This window comes from Orbicella franksi, chromosome 5, assembly GCF_964199315.1.
Source record: "Orbicella franksi chromosome 5, jaOrbFran1.1, whole genome shotgun sequence".
Lineage (NCBI taxonomy): Eukaryota > Metazoa > Cnidaria > Anthozoa > Scleractinia > Merulinidae > Orbicella > Orbicella franksi.
The window spans coordinates 18,955,021-18,977,676 of NC_138149.1; the positions used below are offsets into that span (position 1 = coordinate 18,955,021).

At 42.4% G+C, this 22,656-nt stretch overlaps 2 protein-coding genes across 2 annotated transcripts in view; one reads left to right on the forward strand and one right to left on the reverse strand.

Annotated features, from left to right (window-relative positions):
- LOC145487527 (uncharacterized) overlaps window positions 1-6,178 on the reverse strand; it is a 572,009-nt gene extending 565,831 nt beyond the window's left edge. The window contains exon 1 of the mRNA XM_081466350.1: window positions 4,484-6,178. The gene's annotated coding sequence lies outside the window, so the exon portion shown is untranslated. The remainder of the gene's footprint in view (window positions 1-4,483) is intronic.
- Window positions 1-22,656, forward strand: part of LOC145487501 (molybdenum cofactor sulfurase-like) — a 111,211-nt gene that overhangs the window by 21,933 nt on the left and 66,622 nt on the right. The window contains exon 4 of the mRNA XM_081466307.1: window positions 6,362-6,961. Within this exon, the coding sequence (XP_081322433.1) occupies window positions 6,362-6,961 (600 nt within the window). The remainder of the gene's footprint in view (window positions 1-6,361; window positions 6,962-22,656) is intronic.

Sequence of the window (22,656 nt, forward strand, 5' to 3'; positions counted from 1 at the left end):
GCGAAATTGACATTTTGCTGGTTTCTAAGTGAAATCAAAGTCCTTGCGGTTGCGGCGGGCTGATCCTTTGTTATAATAAATCAAGGCAAGACTTTGACTTATAACAAAGGCTTGGCAAGGCTATTATAACAAAGGATTGGCTCAGTTTATCATAACAAAGGCCTGGCTTCATTTATTTGAAGGACTCGGTGGGAAAAGGGCTTTAGGTATTTTAATGAAAAGTGAACTTTGTCGAAAATGCTCCAAATTTCGCATGCAGTTTTCTTTAGGTAGGTTAAGCAATGTCGCATAGTTTTTGCACTAAAGTTCACTTTGTTTTCGAGATATTGCATATGCAATAAACCTCTTGGTTTTTCCAAAGTGTGTGCCTTTTTTGGATACGTTATTTCTTGAGAACGAAGAGAAACTTCAGAGCAATGTTTCTCAGGTAAAACGAAGCCCACATGCCAGCTATTTTTGAGCACTTTCAAAAATGGCCGAAAAATCTATGGGACGTTCTTGCCCACAGCCTTTCATATTGTCTAGTAAATAATAGGCCATTTGGAAACAAAAGTTTTGCGCAATTCTATGACTTAAAATGGCGTAAGAATATATTATAATCAATTGAAATAATCCACTTTACGCTCAATTGCGGATTAGTTAATCGGCAGATTAATCTCCTTTTGAGCAACCATTTTCTAACACCTGATTAGCTAACCCACAATTAGGAAATTTAATTGACAATTAGGCTTAATTGGATGTTAGTTAAATCGCGGTTTTGAACAACCGGGCCCAGTACGTTTGTACAACCGTACAGTTTAGTTTCCTTCAGTACATTTGCAGAACTGTACCTTTTACTGTCCTTCAAAACATTGGTACAACAGTATATTTTACTTTCCTTCAGTACGTTAGTATATGACTGTATAATTATTTTACTTTCCTTCAGAATGCTACTAGGACTGTATATTTTACTTTGCTTCAAGACGTTAGGACGACCGTAAATTTTACTTTTCTTGAGTACGTTAGTACAACCATGTATTTTACTTTTCTCGTTCAGTATGTCAGTACGACAGTGTATTTTACTTTCCTTCAGTACGTAAGTATGACTTTATATTTTACTTCCGTTCACTACGTTATTACGACCGTATATTTTACTTTCCGTCAGAACATTTATATGTTAATACGACCGCATATTTCACAAAATTTATGTTTGAGAGCAAAAAATTGAAGAAGCAGGGGTTGGTCAATTTTTTTGCTATGCAGGCTTTCTTCGCTTTTAGTCAAATCCCTTCAAACTGGTTCAAAAAGACCCAGGAACACAGGTAAATAACAGTACATTTATTTTACATGTATGTATATGATTGCGTTATTGCTGATACAGTGTTCAGATACCCTGTGGTTAAGGTAACTTTCCACCTTCAGGGGTGTCCTTCAGAAAAAAAAAATTAATTCCTACACACGCCAGTTTCAATACAACCGGAACAATCTACATGTCAGAAGAAAGGTTATTAAATGAGGTTTATGATAAAAATACAATTTAAGCAAGGTTTTATTTTAAGAACTCCAGGAGCCGGTAAGATGTGAAACAAAAGAGGGTTGTTCTATTGAGTTTATTGGTTATTGGGTGCTGCAACACAAGCAAAATGGCTGCACAGTCTTATTTTGATATTTTTTGATATCCTGATGGGTTGTCTAGATATTGGCATCTTAAGCTGGAGTACCTAAAAATATGCCTGATGTGTTGCATAAATGGACACAAACAAATTCAAAGTGTGTGGGGAAATTTTGATATTTTGCATGTTTTTCCTGTGGTGGCCATAAATCCATCAATTCTGCATACCCTTTAAACTCAATCAAGTAAACAGTATTCTGTAACACATTTGTTTCTTAAAAGTAACAACTTGTCTATGTTGATGCCAGAGATCCAAAAAAATGTATGTTACATAATTCACCTATTTCTACACCTTTATCTTTCCAGTGATTGCCTTCTCACGTGTAGCAATTCAACTCCCAGATACTTACATTGAAAAACAAAAATCTCCAACCGAATGGAACAAACTATGCAAAAGCCCACAAATACGCATTTCAGACCTATTTTTTGTTCATTTACAGTGTTTCCGCCAGACCGCGCCATTGCGGGAATCCCACGTCGTAATCAGAGATGGGCCCCAAGAAAAACGAAAAAAGGGCCCATTTTGCCCTTTCCTTTTTCAAGGCTACAGGCTTAACACAGGCATAGTATTCTAAAAGATATCCCAGGGCTCGAAATTGCGACTGATATGTTTGCCGATGCAACTAACATTTCATCTTTGGTAACAAAGCAAAAATTCTGGTTTAGTTGCCATAATGGCAACTACATTTCTCCGTGTTGACGATCAATAACTGTTATTTTGTCACACATTATGCCATTCTAGAAAATGATATTGAAAGATCTTTGCTTCTAAAACATTCAACATAACAAAAGAAGTCAATCCATCCTTTTGCTTCTCTCACATTGGAAAACTTCAAAATGGCTAACCATGTTCGAAATCGCCCTATGATGCATTGCAAACCCTTGATCATTGACTATGTTATGTATGCCTATGGATTGCACTCTTATAATACACGGATCCTTCATGTACTAGTATCTGATTCAAAAGAAACTTTATTGAGTAGAAACACTTCAAGAAGCACTTACTATTAAATTCTCATAGATCCTAATAAACTGTTTTATTTTGCTTGGTACCCTGATGCATTTTTTCGTTCAGTAGCTTTCAATTTATTGGCCCCTTTCCTAAAACAGTGGCCCCTAAAAATGGTCTTCAGGGGCCACTTTAACCCTCAAGTAAAATTTTCTGGCTGAAACACTGCATGGGAAATTGGGAAAGGAAATAATGTCTATAAAGTGGATTTCCACAATACATACTTAACTGATAAATGACTCTTCCAAAACAGAATACCCTTTGTTAATTCTAAATTTCATTACAACAAAAATTACAACAAAGCTCTATAAATTTGGGTAAAACACTTCTCCAAATAACATGCAAATGAAAAACCGCACAGACATAAATCTTGTGACGGGGTGGAGGCCCTGGACCCGGGACCTCCAGATTATAACACCAGTGCCCTAAACCACTCAGCTACACTGCCTCCACACTGTATTTTGTGCCCGTTGCATCATCGTGTTTTCATAGCTATCTTCGGTCATCTTGCAGTTTTAATTCCCGGTCAGGCCAACCTAGTTTTTATGGGAGGGTGGCATAACCCAAGACCCCCTAGGATGAGGGGCCTTGGGGCCCCTAATTCATCACAGCCGCCTTCCCCTCCAGCTGCAGATGCCTACTTCAAAACATTTTGAAACCCCTGTTCACTTTCTCCTATTTTAGTTCCATCAGTTTGAGGATTTTTGCAAATTGAAAGTGCTAACATGGTTTAATGGCTAAAAGAAAGAGATAGGGAGAAAGGGGGTCTCTGCCCCTTTGTAATTGAAAATAATCTGATGAAAGCCATTATTTATTACACAGCTTTGAATTTTTTGATAGAATGTGCTGGCCCAATGAATCAAAAAAATCAAAATCAGAATACTAGGATGTTTTTTTTTTTATCTGTGAACACCATTATATCCAAAATTGACCTAACTGACTCTCCAATGTCACAATCTTTTACATAACCTGTTTGATTGTGATGTATGATGCTGGGCAAAACATTTTTACTGTCACTGCAATTACTTTTGAAATTTTTTTCACGTCAACATTGAGGAGAGAGGTCAGTTGCCAATTGCTGTTTGATCTTTACCTTGCTTCTCAATTTAAGTGATAACTGCTTTCCTTTGAGAGCTGGACATTTCTCCATATTTAAAGGACTCCCGCTTGTACTTTCTATAATAGAGTCCCCAATTAATTCCCAACAGGTTTTATAATATTCAATTGGTAATCCATCATCACCTGGTGATTTGTTATTCTGAAAGCTATCTAGGATTAATTTTATTTCCTCAGGGGATATTTTATCTCCACAAGATGCACCTTATGGTTGTATCATTTTAATTTATTGAGATAGTTGAATGATGTTCAGGTTGCTTAGAAACATTTCTTTAGTGTTGCAGTCCATGTTGTTAGATCTTGATTTATATGGGTCGTGATAAAAGCATCTCTGTTTATGAAATATTTTGTAGGGATTAGTAACTGTTGTAATAACACCGCATACAAGTAACTTTCTTATGTTTCGTTCTTTGGCATTTTGTTTAAAATAAGAAATGGCATGGTCCCGAATGTTATATTTCAGCCAATTCCATTGTTAATCTGATAAGTTATTAGCTCCCATTGTTTTCCATTGTGGGAACTTATTTTTCAAGTCATCAAGATAATTTCCATCTTCAAGAGGTGAGACATTCATTTTCCAAATGCCACAGCCTTTAAGGACAGTGCCTACTGAATACAAAGGCTTTTGCACCAGATTAAGACTGTGCGGAAAAAGTAGATCTTTGCAAGGGCTATTGGAATCCACAAAGAAAAATGGGGGTAGCCACACATTTTTTTTGAGATAATTAGCCTTGAATCTCAACAGAAATGCTAACATCAGCATTTTTCTGAAAAAGAAGGAGAGGATAGTTCTTCACAAATTTCCTAAGAATTCACCTTTATGTACAGAAAAACAAACACATTTATAAATATCTTAAAACTACTTGGTGAAACATAACATAAAAACCATTTTTGGTATGTTTTTAATGACAAAATGGTTGCCACAGCACTTTTGGTGTCTCTGACAGCCTTCCTCTGGTTCAGCTAAAATACAGTCTAAACAGCTTTTCCTCACAACCAGAAACTAATCACGTGTTGAATAGGCTTGCCACTTCCATTTCATAACATAAAATGTAGGGGTAACTGCACGTTTTTTAAAGTTATTCATCGTTTTTGAAAACTTTATGGTGCCTGTTACATTTTTTCCCGTCATCTCCCCAGTAAGTTAAATTTTTGCGTCTCTTGCACTTGTTTTGCACACGCACTATGCCATCTGCAGGTACATGTTTTCATTTGGATTTCAGTATAATTTTTGACAGATAACAGCTAGTTTTTTTAACCTGAAGCCGTTAACAGCTAGTGGTCAGCGATATGCTATTCTGGTATTCCTGGTTTTAGTACAGGTTCATTAAACTTGATTTGGTCACAGCAGGAAACTTTTGCTTTCATTTTAGTCGCGTACTTGGTAGCATAGTTGATTACGTCAATGCCAACCCTAGCACACGCATGGAGTAAACCATGTCTTGCATGATGCGCAGAATGTGTGTGTACAATAGTAGCCACCGTCCTTAACACGCTGATACGAATTGGTTGAAGCTAGCCCAATCGCTGCGTGATCTGTTTTTATCGCTGGAATAATATTTGTTGAATTCACAAAGTCCTGCGGGTTGTTTGATGTTAGCCAAAACTATAGTCCAAGTGACTAAATATCACCTCAAAACAGAATACCTGGATCCCTCATAATATAATTTAAGTTTGTTTTTGCAAGACAGACATCACAGAAAGTATCCTGCAAGCCTTGAACCCGTTTGGATGGTTTTTTTCCCCCAAGTGCTGTTGCTAAAATCATGAGTGTTTTACCTGTGTTTGTATTATCCAAGGCACATGACTTGCATCTTCTTGCAAGACTTTACTCGGCAGGTATATTTTGCAGGCTGCAGGTTGCAGGTTGAAATTTAATTACAACTGGAAAACTGCTGGCACTTACAGGTGGTAGACTTACTGTAACTGTTACATGAGCGATGGGAGAAGAGTATACTCCTATTATTTTAAGCCTGCAATGAATTATCGTTTTTGAAGAAACATCTGAAATATCATCTGAAATATCTGCTGAATTTGGTTATTTCTTCCCTGTGAGTACCAAAATAAAAGCACACTGAGTTTGTGCTAGTATATTCCGTCGGTTAAAATCTTAAGACTTATATCATTTCATTTCTTTATTTATTTGCTTTATTTGTGATGGCAATCTTCTGTTGTTGAGGGAAGACCCGAGCCAAATCTGGAATCGATGGAAACATCTATGGAACGGCCATCCAGATGGCTTTGAAGAAATTTCACTGGTCTCATAAGTACTTATAGCGGATCGATCATGTTCTCAATATGTGAAAGACGCGAACTACTTTATGTAAGAACCTCTGACCAGTATATAGGTTATTAATTATTTTTAGTGCCAGCGGTTTTCCAGTTAAAATTAAATTGCAACCTGCAACCTGCAAAATATACCTGCTGGACTTTACTTCTGAAGGGTTTTCTACCAGAAAGTTAAAAGACAGTTGAAATCTTTCTGGGCTGTTGTTGGTATTTCTTGTCCTCAAAATCACATCAGCTTTGCTTAATTTTAATCATGTTTTAAAAGTGTTGCTAAAAAATTATACTATTTTTAACAGGTAGAAAAGATGGCCAGCTTATACAATATTCACCTAAGGACAGGTTGCTTTTGCAACACAGGGGCCTGTCAGAAATTTCTGAGCCTATCAAATAAGCAAGTGAAGGACAATCTGTCTGCAGGTCACGTGTGTGGGGATGATGTAGATCTTATTGAAGGAAAACCTACTGGCTCGGTGAGAATCTCATTTGGCTACATGTCAAACTTTGCTGATGCAGAAACATTTCTAAATTTCCTTGAAGAATGCTTTCTAGATGGTGACTTAAATGTCACCTCTAGTGCACAGGACAGTTTGCACAGTGATGCTATGTTAACCACAGAATCAGTACTGGGCAAACATTTTCAAGATACAGTTGCACCTGCTTGTCACAAAAAGAGTGCTTCAAATGACATCCGTAGCAACTTCCAACAGGATTTAGCTGTAGATTCAACGACAGAGCAGAAAAATTATCCTACAGCATCTGCCAATGCTAAAATGCTTGATGATTGCCAAGTGTTTAAATCTCAGCTTCCTAAGTCTGTCCACAGTGTCCATCATTCAGAGGACCTAAGGCTGATGAAGATTTGCATTTATCCCATCAAGTCTTGTGCAGCTTTTGAGGTAATAATATATCGATTTAGCAAAGTCTAAAAGCGGAGCTCCTGGGTTGGGTTGCTCAAAGCTCAATAAAGATAACCCAGGATAAGCGAGAATTTTGATTTGAGTTTTGTAACTTTCCGTTGAGGTTTTCTGTATATTGTTTGGCCTTCTGCTTTGAGTTTGAATAATCTCAAGTTGCACAAAACAAAAGCAGTGAAAAATTTTTGTGTACAAGAAAAAATTACTAAATACTTTTAATCCTGGGTTAACTTTAGCCAGCCTCCAAACAACTATTTACAACAAGTTAACCTGCGTGAGCCCGCAATCCAACTCAAAACTAGCACTTGGTCAGCGTCAACTTTAAAAACCATGTGATGTTGATGAGCTCTAAACTTGAGCCCATGATATGGTCACGTGGTACTGGTCAGTGGATACCTTGTTTTGACAGGTCAATTGACCATAACATGGATGTCCAATATCAAAGTATCCTATAAAACAAGGATGCATGTTGCTGTCAACCTACTAGCTGGAGTATGGCCACCTTCTTGCGTGACTCCGCCGTCGGCAGTACCCTAGCGGTATCGCCTAAGAGCAATACCACTAGCCACGATAGCCACGAGAAAATGAATGCATGGGTTTCCTTTACTTTCCTGTATGGGTATGGTGCTCTGCTTGATGGCTCAGCTCTGCTATTATTTATGGCTAACTTGCCGCATTGGGATTTACCATTTAATTAATAGACATTTTAAATGTGGAAATTTTAGTAGACATTTTAAATGGATTGGGTGCTTCCCTGTTCTATTGGTTTGGTTCCCTGGGACGGTGTTACTCCCTATAATGGCCTATACAGGGAAGCTCCGCCCGAAAGGGTAGGAACTTCATGAGTTGAGGTGTATGAAAGGGTAGGGAAATCTGTCATTTAGGTATTTTAAAGGGCCTCTAATTTAAATATTTCGTACAAATGCACCTTATGGCTGTATCATTTAATTTATTAAGCACTACATGAAAACTGATAAGAAGACTTCCATTTTTGGAGATTTAGTTATAAGATGGGTTAGTTACAGCAGTAATAGTGTTTGTAAGTAGGTATGTAAAAGGAGTACTTTTTCAATAATAGGTATACCAAAGGGGTACCTCCTTTTTTTGTCAAAATGTACATAAAAAGGTAAGGGGTGGACCTCAGGGTGGAGTCTTTCCTGAGGGTTTAATTGATCAACTTTTTAACTGCCATCAAAATTTGTAAAAGCAATTGATTAAGTGAACTTTTTCAGTTGTGATATGTCACCAATATTCAACACTGTTTTTAACCTGATGACTTAAATGCAAGAAAATATATGGATGGCAAATTCAATGAACATGCACTAATGCTAAGAACACAGGAACAGTGTACTCTTTTAAAAAAAGCTAAACCACCTACATATAGAGTAACTGCTAGGCACTTAAATTGCTGCCTGCTAAAGGACAAAACAGTAACTGACAACTGCAAAAGGCATAATGCTGGCTGGAAGAATTTGCCATTTGAGTCAGCAATGTTAGTATAGGCAAGTGTATGAATGCAAGTGCAATTAAGGATTTACACTACCAGAGATATTTGAAAATTCTCACAAAATTGCACAAACCTTTAGGGGAGTGCAATTTGAAAGAATTTGCAAATATCAGGAGTATGATGTTTTAACATGCTCAGACATTATCAATGAAAAAAAACAGTATGAATATTCTATAAGTACAAGAAAAACAGTTCATTAAAAAGAAAAGTAATATAAAAATATGCTACAAGCTAAACAAAGAGTTAAGCACTGATGGAGTCACTCTGAGTGTTAAGGCTAGATCTCAATTCTTTGATGAATAGCATTTCGTAAACGAGGCAGTCAAATTTCCTGTGGCACTTCTTGAGAACACAAAATTGGCCCTCATTAAGAAGGTTTTTGTCATCGTTCACATCTAAAATATGTTTACCGATAGCCAAATAGTTGTATTTAGCAATGCGTTGACAAAGGTGTCGGGCTCTATAGCCAACATAATCTGCATCACACAGATCACATGCAAATTTACAAACAATGCAATGCTGACTTACAATACTTGGAGTAATTTCTTTCAGCTTAATTATGATCTTGCTCCAATTTTTTGCTCACAAAAATAGGCTGTAAAGTGACAGCAATCTTACTGCTGAGATCATGTAATTGCCATTGGACTGCATTAGCTCTGATCTTTGAAGGAAAGAACTATTCTGATTGCGTTGACATCAGTTTTCTTTTCTGGTTTAGTTGCAATATTTTGAATAAACATATTAATTGTGGAATTTATGAGGCCAATTTGATAATCAAATTGGGAGAATATAGAGCGTAAGTTGGCATATTCCTCATTAAAGGCTTCTGTCGTAGGTGACAGGGCATAGGCATGATGTAACGTGGCTGAGAAAGTCCCAAAAGCGTGCCTGTTAATTTCCAATTAATTTGCACTGCAGTGCAAATTAAAAATTAGGATAAATTGGCTGCTGTCAGCCAATCACAGTTTAAAAATGTAAAAAGTAAACTATACAGAGTAGTATATAGGGGGTCAGACAAATACTGTTTCGCAGAGGAAGAAGTATTTCCTTGTTTTACAGCCCCCAGCTTTAAGTCCAAACCTCAGAAGCTTGGTTCGGTTGAACCAGGGGGCTGTAAAACGAGGAAATACTTCTTCCTCTTTGAAACAGTATTTGTCTGACCCCCTATATACTACTTACAACAACGGGGAGGGAGGGAGGAGCACAATAGACCATTTTACAGTTGTCTGCTCAGTGACCTGGCCTTTGTATGGCAGCGAGGCTAGAGTTGACCTTGTTTTGATACAGACTTCACTGCTTTTGTCATGTAAATGCACCTAGTTAGCATCAGAACAACTTGTTTTACACAACAAAAGCAGTGAGGTCTATCAAAACAAGGTCAACTCTAGCCTCGCTGCCATACAAAGGCCAGGTCATTGAGCAGACAACTGTAAAATGGTCTATTGGAAACAAGTGAGCCCGCTGTTATACCGCCCGAGCCGCGATGTCTCGAGCAACAAACAAGTGCGCGTGGCTGATGCGGAGCCGGAAAGAAAGCTGCGGACTTTCCGAGGCCATTCAAAACCTCCCTCCAGAGCTTCGTGAGATAATTTACAAGGAGTATCTCGCAATAAAAAGGAGGCAAAAAAAGGAAATGGGCTGGGACAAGGTCCACGAGCATATTTCAAAACTGCCTTTCTGCCAATGCATGCAGCAGATTGTGCCAACGATAATTTGTTTTGAATATGCGAACTGCCGTTTCGAGGGCTGTTGTTTCCCCTGTTTCAAAAGGGAAGGAACTCTTCATAAAGCATCGCTAAGCCCGCCGATGGAGTTAATACCTCTCATAGAAAACAGCCCAGAGTACAATAATTTTTTAAAAGTATGCTCCTGGACCTATGATTGGCACGAGTGGTTCCTTTTTGGCAGGGAGCGTTAGCGAAAAAAGGTGGCGACTAACCTTCGTTCGAAGCAAAAGTTTTGTTTTGAAATCTGCGAGTTGCGTGAGATTTTTTCTCAGAAAGACTGGAACCAAATATTCCCCAGGACCCTTGGACGAACAGTACTGAAAAACATGGAGGACAACTCAAGATTTTTTTGTTTGGGCCGAAAAAAACGAACCAGAACAGAATTTACAAAAAAAATACGCTCAGTCAGCGTGCTGTAAGTTATTTTTTCACCACAGAAGCTGCTGAAGTGAAGCAAGATGGAGGAAACGAGAAAATAGCAAGATTTGATCGCAACGTTCGATCGATCGTAACATGAAATATTCCTTGAACAAGGGACTCAATCGAGCCTGTTTAAGTTTCCTCTGCTTCTCGCATGGCTTCAACGACTTGATATGTTATCTGTCTGACCTCTTTCTGCCAAACGGGTGTAGAAAGTTCCGTGAAAATAAAGCAAATAGCGTGGAAAAGCACAAGCATTTTGGCCTTCAGAAATACTGTTGGGATATAATTTATTCAGCCAAGCTCTAAATATAGCTCAAGCATGACATCATCTCGCCACCCAAAAGCGCATGCGTATGTGTGTATACTGCAAAATTTAGGAAAAGGACAGAGAAGCTACACCACAAGTGAAAGGGGAGGCAAAGGGATCAATGTATATAGCTTGAAGAATTATACTATTTATCAGCGAGCAAATGAAGGTGCTTTTGGATGTGAGGGTGGCCACCTATGATTCCTAATACAGCACGTACAGGCGCTTGTCAGGGGTATGGGGTGAGACCATCAACGGTGACAACCCCGGGTGAACCCGCCCCGGCCAAGTGGAGACTGGGGGGTGCTCAGAGGTCCCTTGAGACCTCAAACCTCGTCTGGAGGTAAAACAGGCGACAGCCACCTTGTCAGCGGCGGGAAAAGTCCTAGCCGGGGCTAGGCAAGAACAGCCAACGAGCACCCCACGACAGGGCTTTTGCTTTTTTGTGTGACCTGTCACGAAACGTCACGCGTGACAGTAACGTAACCCAGTCACGAAACGTCACGCGTGAAGGTAACACGGTGTAACGCAATCTGTTTTTTATAAGACTAAGAGATAGTTTTGTGTTTTTTCACTCAAAATTTAGTTCGAATTTCTGCTTTAATCCGCAAGTTTTTTTCTATATTCTTCCCGAACCTGGTCCTGAACCTGGTTTCTTATTTTTTCAGTATCTGGCTGGATTGGATTTGTTTGTATTTGCGCAAAGTTTGAGCGTAAAGTCTCTTTAAGTTGGCGATATTTCTGCATTTCACGTGTGATCAGTTGAAACTCCGTGTCAGAAACCCGATTATCATTCAGAGTTTGTGAGACAGAGCAGTTTATCGAGTCACGTTTTGCAATAGCCAGAGAATGGATTCTCGAGTGCTTATTAACTTTGCGTTCAAGCTTCTTGTTGACAGCGGACAGGCCAGTGGAAACTGCGCCAGATAAAGCTGCTATCCCGGCAACAGGTGCGCCGATAACAATTCCAACACCTGTGAGTGATGTTGCAACAGCCCCAGAAGACAGAGCTGCCGTTATGGCGCCAAGGCTAACCACGGAATAGTGAATCGCTTTCCGGGCTTTTTTATATTTTTTCAACACAAGCCTGTAATGCTCAACCTCAGCAGATATTTCTTTTTCAATTTTACTTAGGCGGCGCTCTTGGAGGTAACAGATTTGCTGAAGACATTGCGTATATATAGAAATTTAATTTAACTCTAATTCAAAAAGAAGAGGGAAGCCCTTGAAATCAAAGAGTTCGACATTTTCATCTTTGACGCTAATAGTGATGCTATTTATGAACTCGTCTGTAGAGCAGTCTTGCAAAACCTGTTGTGGAGAACCCTGGTAGCTCACCTTTTCATAAGGCTTCCCTTTCACATCAAACAGGGCTAATACATCTGACCTTTTGCCATTGAACAGATTCCGTTCTGTGTCGATCAAATTACAATGAATAAAATATGTTGTTGGAGCTGTAAGCCTTTTTACGAATGTTGTAAAACCCAAATTTCGCCTAATATTAAAAAAACCGGCTAAATCGCGATCAAGTTCAATCGGTTTTAACCCAAAATTTTTGATTACAAGCTGGCCAACAGGTTGATTTATTTCTGTTACAAGGTCATATTTATATTTTGCGAACAGACCGTCTATTTCTTTTGCCAAGCTTTCTAAATTATAATGTCCTGGGGGTAATTTACTAAGTGACAAAGCTATATCTTTGTTTTTATCTCCCAAGGAGGCCAAACCTTCTTTTTTCAAAGTGTGCCAGCTGTTGAATAAACTACAAGATATGAGTTTCATGAAATGCACTTTCGGTATCGGTTCTTCAAAAGATATTGTCCCTCCATTCTGTTGCGTGACAATAGTGAGAACAACCATTTTTATATTCAACAAATAAAATTGTGTTCAAATACAATGCTGAATGTGTGGAAAAATCCCGAGCTTGTGATAGAAGCGGCAGTCGCCAAGGAAAAGGCCTGGAAAAAGTTTTTAAGCCACTTTCCAAAAGCGGACAAAAGCTGGTTCGTTTCGCAAGAAAGCATCGACGAGAAAAAGAAAGCAACTGCGGAGGTGTTTTTCAAAGAAAGCGAAGGCTCGTTTCAAAGCATCTTCGGCTCAGACAGAAAATATTGGAGCGAGGAAATGAAACAAGTGCTTGGTTTGGGACACAGCAGGGGTTTTCCTTACCAATTGTCGCCGCTTGGCTCAAAAGTTTCCTTGCCCATCCCTGCGGTACCTTTCGACGGCAAAGCACCAAGCTTGAAGAAAATATTCAACGATGCAATCCAAATCTACGTCACGCCTGACCAATATTTCACAACAAAATTCAGAGAAATATTTCAAGAAACCAAACTCAGGCACACTTCTGCAGCCGAATCAAAACACTGGTTAGGAGGGCCTGACATGAAATATTGGCTGCAGCAGCTCAACTTTGTGGTTTTCTGCGCGACACAAGGTTGCGGAATTTCTCGCGAAATCTTTGACAGCAGGATGAATCTCCCACCGCAGATAAGAGCTTTTTATATCTTCCACGTGTATTTCACGGTCAGGCGCATTTTGTTCCAGCTAGGAGGTATTCAGAGCATGAGCGCTTTGCCCGGAGACCCGCCTTTCAACCAATTCAATAATCATTATGACGTTGCTTCATACAAAAGGCTAAGCAACGAGTTTGGTATAGATCCGTCGAGCGATTTTCGCTTCATGCACGGGGTAAACCATGGCCTGGGAAGTGTTTACATCTATGTATCCGGTGCGGGCGCGTCGAAAACTGACTATAAATACCCGGAATGGAACAAATTCAGCGATGAAGGCGTTAAAGCTATTCAAGGGGACTTGATTTATTACATCGAGCTGGGGGCCGCTTCTGATACCCAATCGGACTGGTTCGCGCCAAACACAGCATCAGGTTTGACGCAGGTGGGCTTGTCGAGAATCAACCTGTCAATCGAGGCTTTCGTTTACTGCATCCTGGGCGCGCAAGTCAACGTCCGCAGCAGCATTCTCGGTTCTGGTGGCTGGGCAAAAGAAGCCCAAAGCGAGTTCCTGGTGCTGATGGAAAGCGTGATCACACAGCCCGACCTGGCCAAAAGCGTGCAAAGGTACCAGCTCGTGGTGGATCAAGCGAAGGTCAGGTTCAATCTTGCTGTAGCCCCCATGGCCTGGCTTATGCCCGCGCAAATGATAATCAACACCACAAGCATGGTCGGTTACAACAACAAGCTGAAACAGGCCATCTCCGGGATGAAACTTGGGGTCAACAATGAGGTAAACCCAGACAAAAAAAGCTGGGCTCAAAATCATGGCAGGTGGCCCATCAAAGATTAACCCTCCCGACAGCCATTCTTCCAACCCGATACATAAAGCAGGAACAGCTGAGTCAAGGAAACCAGCTTCGTCCGAAACTCAACAAGCGCCACCAACGGCACAAAAAATTGAGCCCAAGGCTTCAGATAAAACATCGCAACATGAAATAAACAAAACAGCTGTCATTGTCGGTGTAGTAGGATTATCGGCTTTGGTGTTCATGGCTTGGCGGTAAAGTTAATGCTGCTTCTTAAGAAATTGTTTGAACAAAAAGGCAACCATGGCAAGAATAAGCAGCCAGGTGTGCTCTGCCAGAAAACTGACGACTTGGCCCGCAGCTTTGAATAGAAAGCTTACGATTGCCCCGAGGAGCCCAGGAAGTACATGTATGGATGCGAGTTTCTTGCTGAGCTCTTTTAGCCCATTTCCCAAAGCCTTACTGGTGGCTTTCAAACCTCTGGTGAGGACCCCGATGACAGCGCCGATTGTCGTCCCGGCAGCAAGAATTATTGATGTTAGTGTCACCCCATATTTTTTGAAGAAGTCTTTCACTCTTTCCTAAGGAGTCTTCTCTCCATCTTCAAGCTGAGTGGCATCTCTCCCGATTTCTTCAAGCCAGGCATTAACTCGACGAATCTCTGTCATGCCAGTCCACTCTTTCTTCTGCTGCATCTTTTTCGAAAGGCGCCGCATCTTTATCGTTCATAATCTCAAGGTCTTTTTCCTGCGCCTTTTCCAGTTCTTCTTTATCAATTTGTAGAAGTTTCATTTCTCTTTCCGCGTATTCATTTCTCGCACCAAGTATTGTTTGGAACTCTTTTTCTTCCTCGTTCAGTCTTTTAATAATAATAATAATAATAATGGCATTTCGGGCAGTATATCCACAGGGTGGCTCTTCGCCTGCCCGATGCTAACTAATTTGTTTCCTGATCAATATCTGAAATTTTTTTTCCTGCTTCTTGTTTTTGTTTGGGGGTAAAGTCTGTTTCTTCATTATCCAACAACTTTCTGAATTCAAACTTCCTTCTCTGCTCAAGGGCTTCTTTTCATTTATTTATCGCTTTGAGAGCGTCGCGCGCATCTTCTGTTTCTTTTTCTGCTACATCCACTGCTTGTGAATCTTCTAGCACCTGAATATCTTCCTCCAATGTTGATCTATCTTCTACCGCTTGAACACTTCCCTCATATGTGCTTCTTTCCTTTTGATGTTGTGTTTCAAGACTTCCCAATTCTTTTTTCAGTTTCTCAATTTCCTCTTGTGAACCTTCTTCATTTTCAAGATCTTCGATCTGTTGTTGTTTCTTTCTCATGGCTTCTCTTATTTCATCCATTTATTTTTAATTTTTTTTTCTGTGAAGCCTCGTATTGCTTCTCTTTGAGCTCTCTCCGCTTTTCGTATACCGTTTGTCGAACCTTCACGTATTTGGAATCCCTGAGAGGAGTTTTTATTTCTTTCGAAAGGTTTGGATTGATCTGATCTCTTCCTGTTCTCTTGTTTTTGGTAAACAGGTCATAAGTTTTTTTGCCAGCTCCAAACATTTTGACTTGGAGCTTCCCCTTCGAGCTGTATGAAACCTCAAGCTCGCTTGAGCTCATGTCTGGGAAGAAATCTTTTGCAGCAACCCACGCTTGTTCACTCAGGGTCTGAGCTCCGGTGAAAGGGGTTTCCGCATAAGAAGTTGCAGGCAACCCGCTTTTTTCAGTCTGCATTGTCTGCATTGGAATTTCTTCTTTACCATTTGGCGTACATACATTTTCTGGGAAGAAAGGAGTCGTTTCGTTGGCATCTCTACCTTCATCATCATCATCCATGGGTCGTAAGCAGGGTTTTCAAAGCTTGTTCCTTCACCTTCCGACATAGCGATATTATTCAAGCCTGTTATTTTTTAAATTAGAAAATAATCGCGGTGTATTAATACAATGTCAGTTCCAGAGAACCTTTGCCCTTCGCACAACGAAAAGACATTACACGCCATGCAGGCCAAGCGTGAGGTTAATAGAATCACCTTTACCCCCTCTGAAGCCAACCCTGGCAATACGCTGTATGTTTCTGTGCCCAAGCTGAACGAGAACGAGGTTCTGGTGCCGGGCTCGCTAGTGCTTGTCTTTGACATCGACCTTTCCGGGGGCGGTGCCAACAACTTCCTTGTCCAGAATGTCACGCGGGCGCTCGTTGACAGGCTGGTCGTGAAGTTTCCAGGCACTATCCTGCAAGACACGGTTGGGTATGACATCTACAAAACTTTTGAAGACCTTTTTCTTTCGCAGGAAGAATGAGACAACAGGATTCTCGAAGGGATTCAGAACGAGGATCTATGCAAGATCCGCTCAGACGCGGGAGACAAGAAAACCTCGGGTGTCCACGCGGAAAACAAGCTGAACGAGGTATACAGAAAAAAATACCAGATCAAGCTAGACCATCAGATCTTAACTGACCACGGTGTTTTCTACCCCCAGGCCCTTTACAACGACCTCACGTTCGATGTAAAACTTGCCGAAGCTATACACGTAGTCAAAGGCTCCGACACAACCCAGCTGAAACACAAATTGAAAAACATCCAGCTCGAGTACAAAATGATCTGCAGCAAGACTCTGGCAGACGAGGCACACAGCATTTACTCCAGCGCAAAGAGTTCCTTTACGACCACGTGATGCATGATACGCTGTATGTTTCTGTGCCCAAGCTGAACAAGAACGAGGTTCTGGTGCCGGGCTCGCTAGTGCTTGTCTTTGACATCGACCTTTCCGGAGGGCGTGCCAACAACTTCCTTGTCCAGAACATCACGCGGGCGCTCGTTGACAGGCTGGTCGTGAAGTTTCCAGGCACTATCCTGCAAGACACGGTTGGGTATGACATCTACCAAACTTTTGAAGACCTTTTTCTTTCGCAGGAAGAATGAGACAACAGGATTCTCGAAGGGATTCAGAACGAGGATCTATGTAAGATCCGCTCAGACGCGGGAGACAAGAAAACCTCGGGTGTCCATGCGGAAAACAAGCTGAACGAGGTATACAGAAAAAAATACCAGATCAAGCTAGACCATCAGATCTTAACTGACCACAGTGTTTTCTACCCCCAGGCCCTTTACAACGACCTCACGTTCGATGTAAAACTTGCCGAAGCTATACACGTAGTCAAAGGCTCCGACACAACCCAGCTGAAACACAAATTGAAAAACATCCAGCTCGAGTACAAAATGATCTGCAGCAAGACTCTGGCAGACGAGGCACACAGCATTTACTCCAGCGCAAAGAGTTCCTTTACGACCACGTGATGCATGATACGCTGTATGTTTCTGTGCCCAAGCTGAACGAGAACGAGGTTCTGGTGCCGGGCTCGCTAGTGCTTGTCTTTGACATCGACCTTTCCGGAGGCGGTGCCAACAACTTCCTTGTCCAGAACGTCACGCGGACGCTCGTTGACAGGCTCGTCGTGAAGTTTCCAGGCACTATCCTGCAAGACACGGTTGGGTATGACATCTACAAAACTTTTGAAGACCTTTTTCTTTCGCAGGAAGAATGAGACAACAGGATTCTCAAAGGGATTCAGAACGAGGATCTATGCAAGATCCGCTCAGACGCGGGAGACAAGAAAACCTCGGGCGTCCACGCGGAAAACAAGCTGAACGAGGTATACGGAAAAAAATACCAGATCAAGCTAGACCATCAGATCTTAACTGACCACGGTGTTTTCTACCCCCAGGCCCTTTACAACGACCTCACGTTCGATGTAAAACTTGCCGAAGCTATACACGTAGTCAAAGGCTCCGACACAACCCAGCTGAAACACAAATTGAAAAACATCCAGCTCGAGTACAAAATGATCCGCAGCAAGACTCTGGCAGACGAGGCACACAGCATTTACTCCAGCGCAAAGAGTTCCTTTACGACCACGTGATGCATGAAAAAGAGGTCACCTACAAAAAAAATGGTGACACGAGGATCAACATCAAAGTCAACACCCAAAGAAGGTCACTAACAGCCCTCCTCCTCCTGTTTGTAGAGCTGTATACAGCGGGCGACAGAGATTCAGAAAAATTCATCTTCCTGGATCTGACAAAAGTCAGCATCACGGTCAACAGCACGCCCAACATGCTTTACAACAATAGCATCGAAGGCAAGGACATGTGGGAAGAGGCCCGCAACTTGTTTGTGAAAGAGAAAAAATAAAACCGAGCACATGAATACGTCAAAATTTTACACCGAGGATAAGTTCGGGCTTGTGATTGATATGCGCTCCATGGCGGACCAGGAAATGCACGGCAGCAGCACGCGGATTGTGAACAGTACAGACGGTGTCCAGCTGGAAACCGAGTGGAAAGCCGAAGGCGTAGGCAACGTAAAATGCCATGTATTCGTCATCTCCGACTCCCAGTTCAACCTTATGGAAAGACAGCTGGAATCTGTACAGTTTTAATATGGACCCAAGTAAGATACCCTTCAACGCTCTCATTGTGGGGCCGACGAATTCAGGCAAATCAAGGTTCGTGGTGGACCAGCTCTACAGCCAGTTCTGCTTCAAGTTCATCTGCCCAACGTTCACGCACAACAAGACCTACCACCGGCTTGGCAAAAACGGTCCAAGAATGGATGTGATAGTCTGCGATCAGCATGCCGTGGAAAAGTGGTTGAAGCTCGTGAGATGGCTTTTCGAGGGCGCCAACACACTCATAATCCTAGATGACTGCGCAGCCTCCAAAGATGTGAAAGGGCGTACAGGCAAGCTGGTGAATCTCGCCTTTTCTGCCCGACATATGGGCATCAGCATTTGGGTGCTGACCCAGAAGTTGACCCGCATAACATCTTCCTTCCGGGAGAACGTTGCGGCGATCGTTCTCTTTTACACCCCGTCGGCCACGACCACGAAAGCCATCTTTGATGATTACGCCGGCGAACTCTCCCCAGATGAGTACTAAGGTCTGGTTTCAAAGCTGAAAGAGCGAAAGTTCTCTTATCTTGTGTTCTCGCTTCGCCACCCCTATGGGGTAAAGTTATTTGAATAAAAAAAATGAAAGTTCTATATAGCCTTGAACAATGGGTGAAGAGGCTGCGTTAGCAGAAGTTATGAACCTTCAAACCGAGCCTGAGCCGGGTGCAGCAGGTGGCCTAGTTCCAACTACCCCCGGACCTGACATTCCTGCTCTTCGCGAGCAGCTGGCTGTGCTGGTGTCTACAGGCAAAGCCAAAGAGGCCATCGGAGTGCAGTTAACCCACGAGCAGGTGAAGCGCCTGAGCGACAAAGAGGTTGAGAAATTCACCAAATGCTACGAGACGTACGTGGGCTCAAAGACAACAGAAAGCCTGATCGACAGCTTTATTTTTCTCGTATCCAAAGCGGTCGGAATGTCCGTTAACATCAAAGACATCGATGCTTACCAAAAAGAACTGAGAAACGACTACATCATAAACAAAGAGCTCTCCAATCTGGTCGGCAACCTCGCTTTGAAGTGTGGCCGGTTTGTTGCTGTGGCCAACGCGGCACTGATCACCACGAAACATATTGATTTTAGTCCACAGCCTCGACTAGTCGAGGAGTTGTCGGAGCAGAACCACCCTTCTCGTGATAAATACGGCTATCCACTTGATGGCGTTGATGAAGTACTTGGCTTAGCAACTGCAAAATGACTGGTCAGCACTCATCATTAACTCCTGAGGGGAGTGGTGACAAAAAATGTTATTACTTAAACATTTTTCATTTGCTTAGAGTACAATTTGTTTCAGAATGTCCACTGAACAATCCGAGAGTGCACCTGCTGTCACGGCGCATACGCAGGGCGAGACCCAGGCAGCACCTACTGTCGATGCCACACAGCAAGCGACAACTCCGACTGCAACAACAGCAATGCAGCACATAAATATCCCAAGTGTGTGGCTGCTGGAAAAATGGTTGCTGAAAGAACGCAGCTGGCACAGGAAGAACAGAAGAAAGCGGCTGAGGCTTATCTTGCGGAAAACAACAAGACGAAAGCTACCCCAGCCGCCCCGAGCGAGCCCCGACTATAGAAGGCGAAAGCCCAAAGAGCAGCGGCCTCAGCACCAACCAATGGATTGCTATTGGCAGCATATGCATTTCACTGCTCGGGATTTATTACAAACGGGAAGAGCTCAAGGCTGCATTCGCCAAAAAAACGCCTGAGCCCGCACCTGAGCCCGCGCGTGTTGATACAGAACCTGCTAGCGTGACACAGCTGAAGGGATTGAAAAAAATGATTCGAACTTCTGCAAGTGGAGTATATTCAACATGTTCAGGGCTAACTTTCTCAAACTTGCCTTCAATTCAGCCGTGGTTTTTGGCGTCTGGTTTCTATATACAAAAATCACCAACATGGTTGTTGATACAACCATCAAGCTTTTGAAAGAACCATTTGTTGATAAGGACGCAGAAGAAGAAGAAAAGAGAAGAATAAGAAGAATAGAAAAAGAAATAAGAAGAATAAAAGAAGAAGAAATAAGAAGAATAAAAAAAGAAGATCAGAAGAAGAAGAAGAAAAATCTGCGGGAAAGACAGATAAATTTTGTTTTAAACTTTCGTTATTTCCTTATATCAAACGCACCATGTCCGACAACAAGCTTGTCAAGACCGTCATTGAAGCCGCAACTCTCACAGGATTAGCTGCGGACATTGGCTGGGCCGCAAAAAAGGTTGTGAAAGAGAATTTCACTTCTGATCCCAGCAGCAGTCCGATGAATTACGTGAAGTTCACCGCCGTCATGGCGGGCAGCATTGCGCTCAAAAAGTACCTGGAGGACCAAAAAATCCTTCCCACCAGCGTCTGAAATTATGATTTGAAAGAAAGACTCTGCAATATAGCACCATGGCGAGCATTGCGATTATGGTTGGTGGGGCTGTGTTGAACGCCACAGCTTTTATCGGTGGCAATTATCTGGCGAGGGCGACAAAGCTGCGCTTGAAGAAAAAAAGCACCACGACAGAGCTCTTGAGGCGTACCAAGCAGCTTACGCCAAATACATGTGTGACCGCACCCATCTTCTTGACTGGATTTTGACCAACACCCAAGTAAAGGAGCAGGCCAAGCAGAACTTCACCAACACCGAAGTTCTCAGATTTCTATCAGCCGAGCAAGCAGCAGAAAAATGGTGAACTCATGTTCGTGGGCGCCGGGGCGCTTGCTCTGGGCTACGCAGCCTTCCGGTTCCTCTAAACTTTTTTACGCCTTACCTATATGCACGCCAAACTTGCAAAGATATACTACGGCCCTGGGGGCTACTGGAAAGGAATCACTGTGATAAAAAAATTAGCCGAGGCTGCCAAGGTACCTGAAGAAACCGCAAAAAAGTGGCTGATCAGGCAAGCGCTCTGGCAGATATTCCTCCCTGCGCCGAAGCGAATTCCGCGGCCGAAATTTGACGTTCCCACACCCAACAAGGTCCACCAGGCGGACCTTCTTTTTCTGCCGCATGACAAGCTACCTCGTGGGCAGAAAGTTTTCAAATACGCGCTGATCGTTGTCAACATGGCCAGCCGCTACAAAGAGGTCGAACCCCTGACTGAAAAATTCTGATGAGGTCGCCCAGGCCTTTCAGAAGATTTACAAGCACGGGCCTCTCAAATGGCCTGAAATGCTGCAGGTTGACCCTGGGCACGAATGCATGGGCACTGTCACAAAAGAGATGGACAAGCACAAAACATATATCTGGCGTGGGCGGGTTGACATTCACTGCGACCAGGCCATTGTTGAACATTTCAACCACACCCTGGCTGAGCGGTTGTTCGGACACCAGTACGCCGTGGAAATGCGACTCCCTGAGGGCCAGCAGTCCACTGCCTGGGTGACAAGACTTCGAGAAGTTGTTTCGGCTTTGAACAACGAGGTCACAAGCCTTATTGGCAAGAAACCCGCCGTTGCCATCAAAGAAAAATCTGTTTATGCTCGGCCATCGACATCTTATTCAAGGCCTGTTGGGAAAAACGAAAAAATACTCCCCCCTCTTGTCCAAGTTCGTTATCTCTACCAGCCTGGCGAGCTTGAGGGGGGCGTGAAAAGAGCCACGGATCCAATCTGGTCTTTGAAAGTTTATAGCATTGAAAGGTGTTTCACCAAACAGGATCAACCCGTTCTCTGCTATCTGCGCGACGGTCCCAAGCGCGGCTTCGTGCGTGAAGAACTGCTGGTTGTCCCTCCAAACACTACTCTTCCTCTGGCTGACGTGAACTAAATGTGAAATTCGATTGGTTCGGTGTGTATCCCGTTGGGCAGCACCCACCGCTTGTCGTAATAAGCGCTCAGCCCCAGCTTCTGCTGCTCGTAAGTGAGCATCTGCCCGTCCCACATCCTGAAACCTCTGTTGGTTGCCATATCTTTGCTGCCTTCCAGCACTTCCTTAAAACGCTGCCATGTGATCTCGTTCTGCTTCTTTGACATCCCCTTCGTGCTAAACTTCTTTTTTTCGCTTTCTCCTTCGTCGG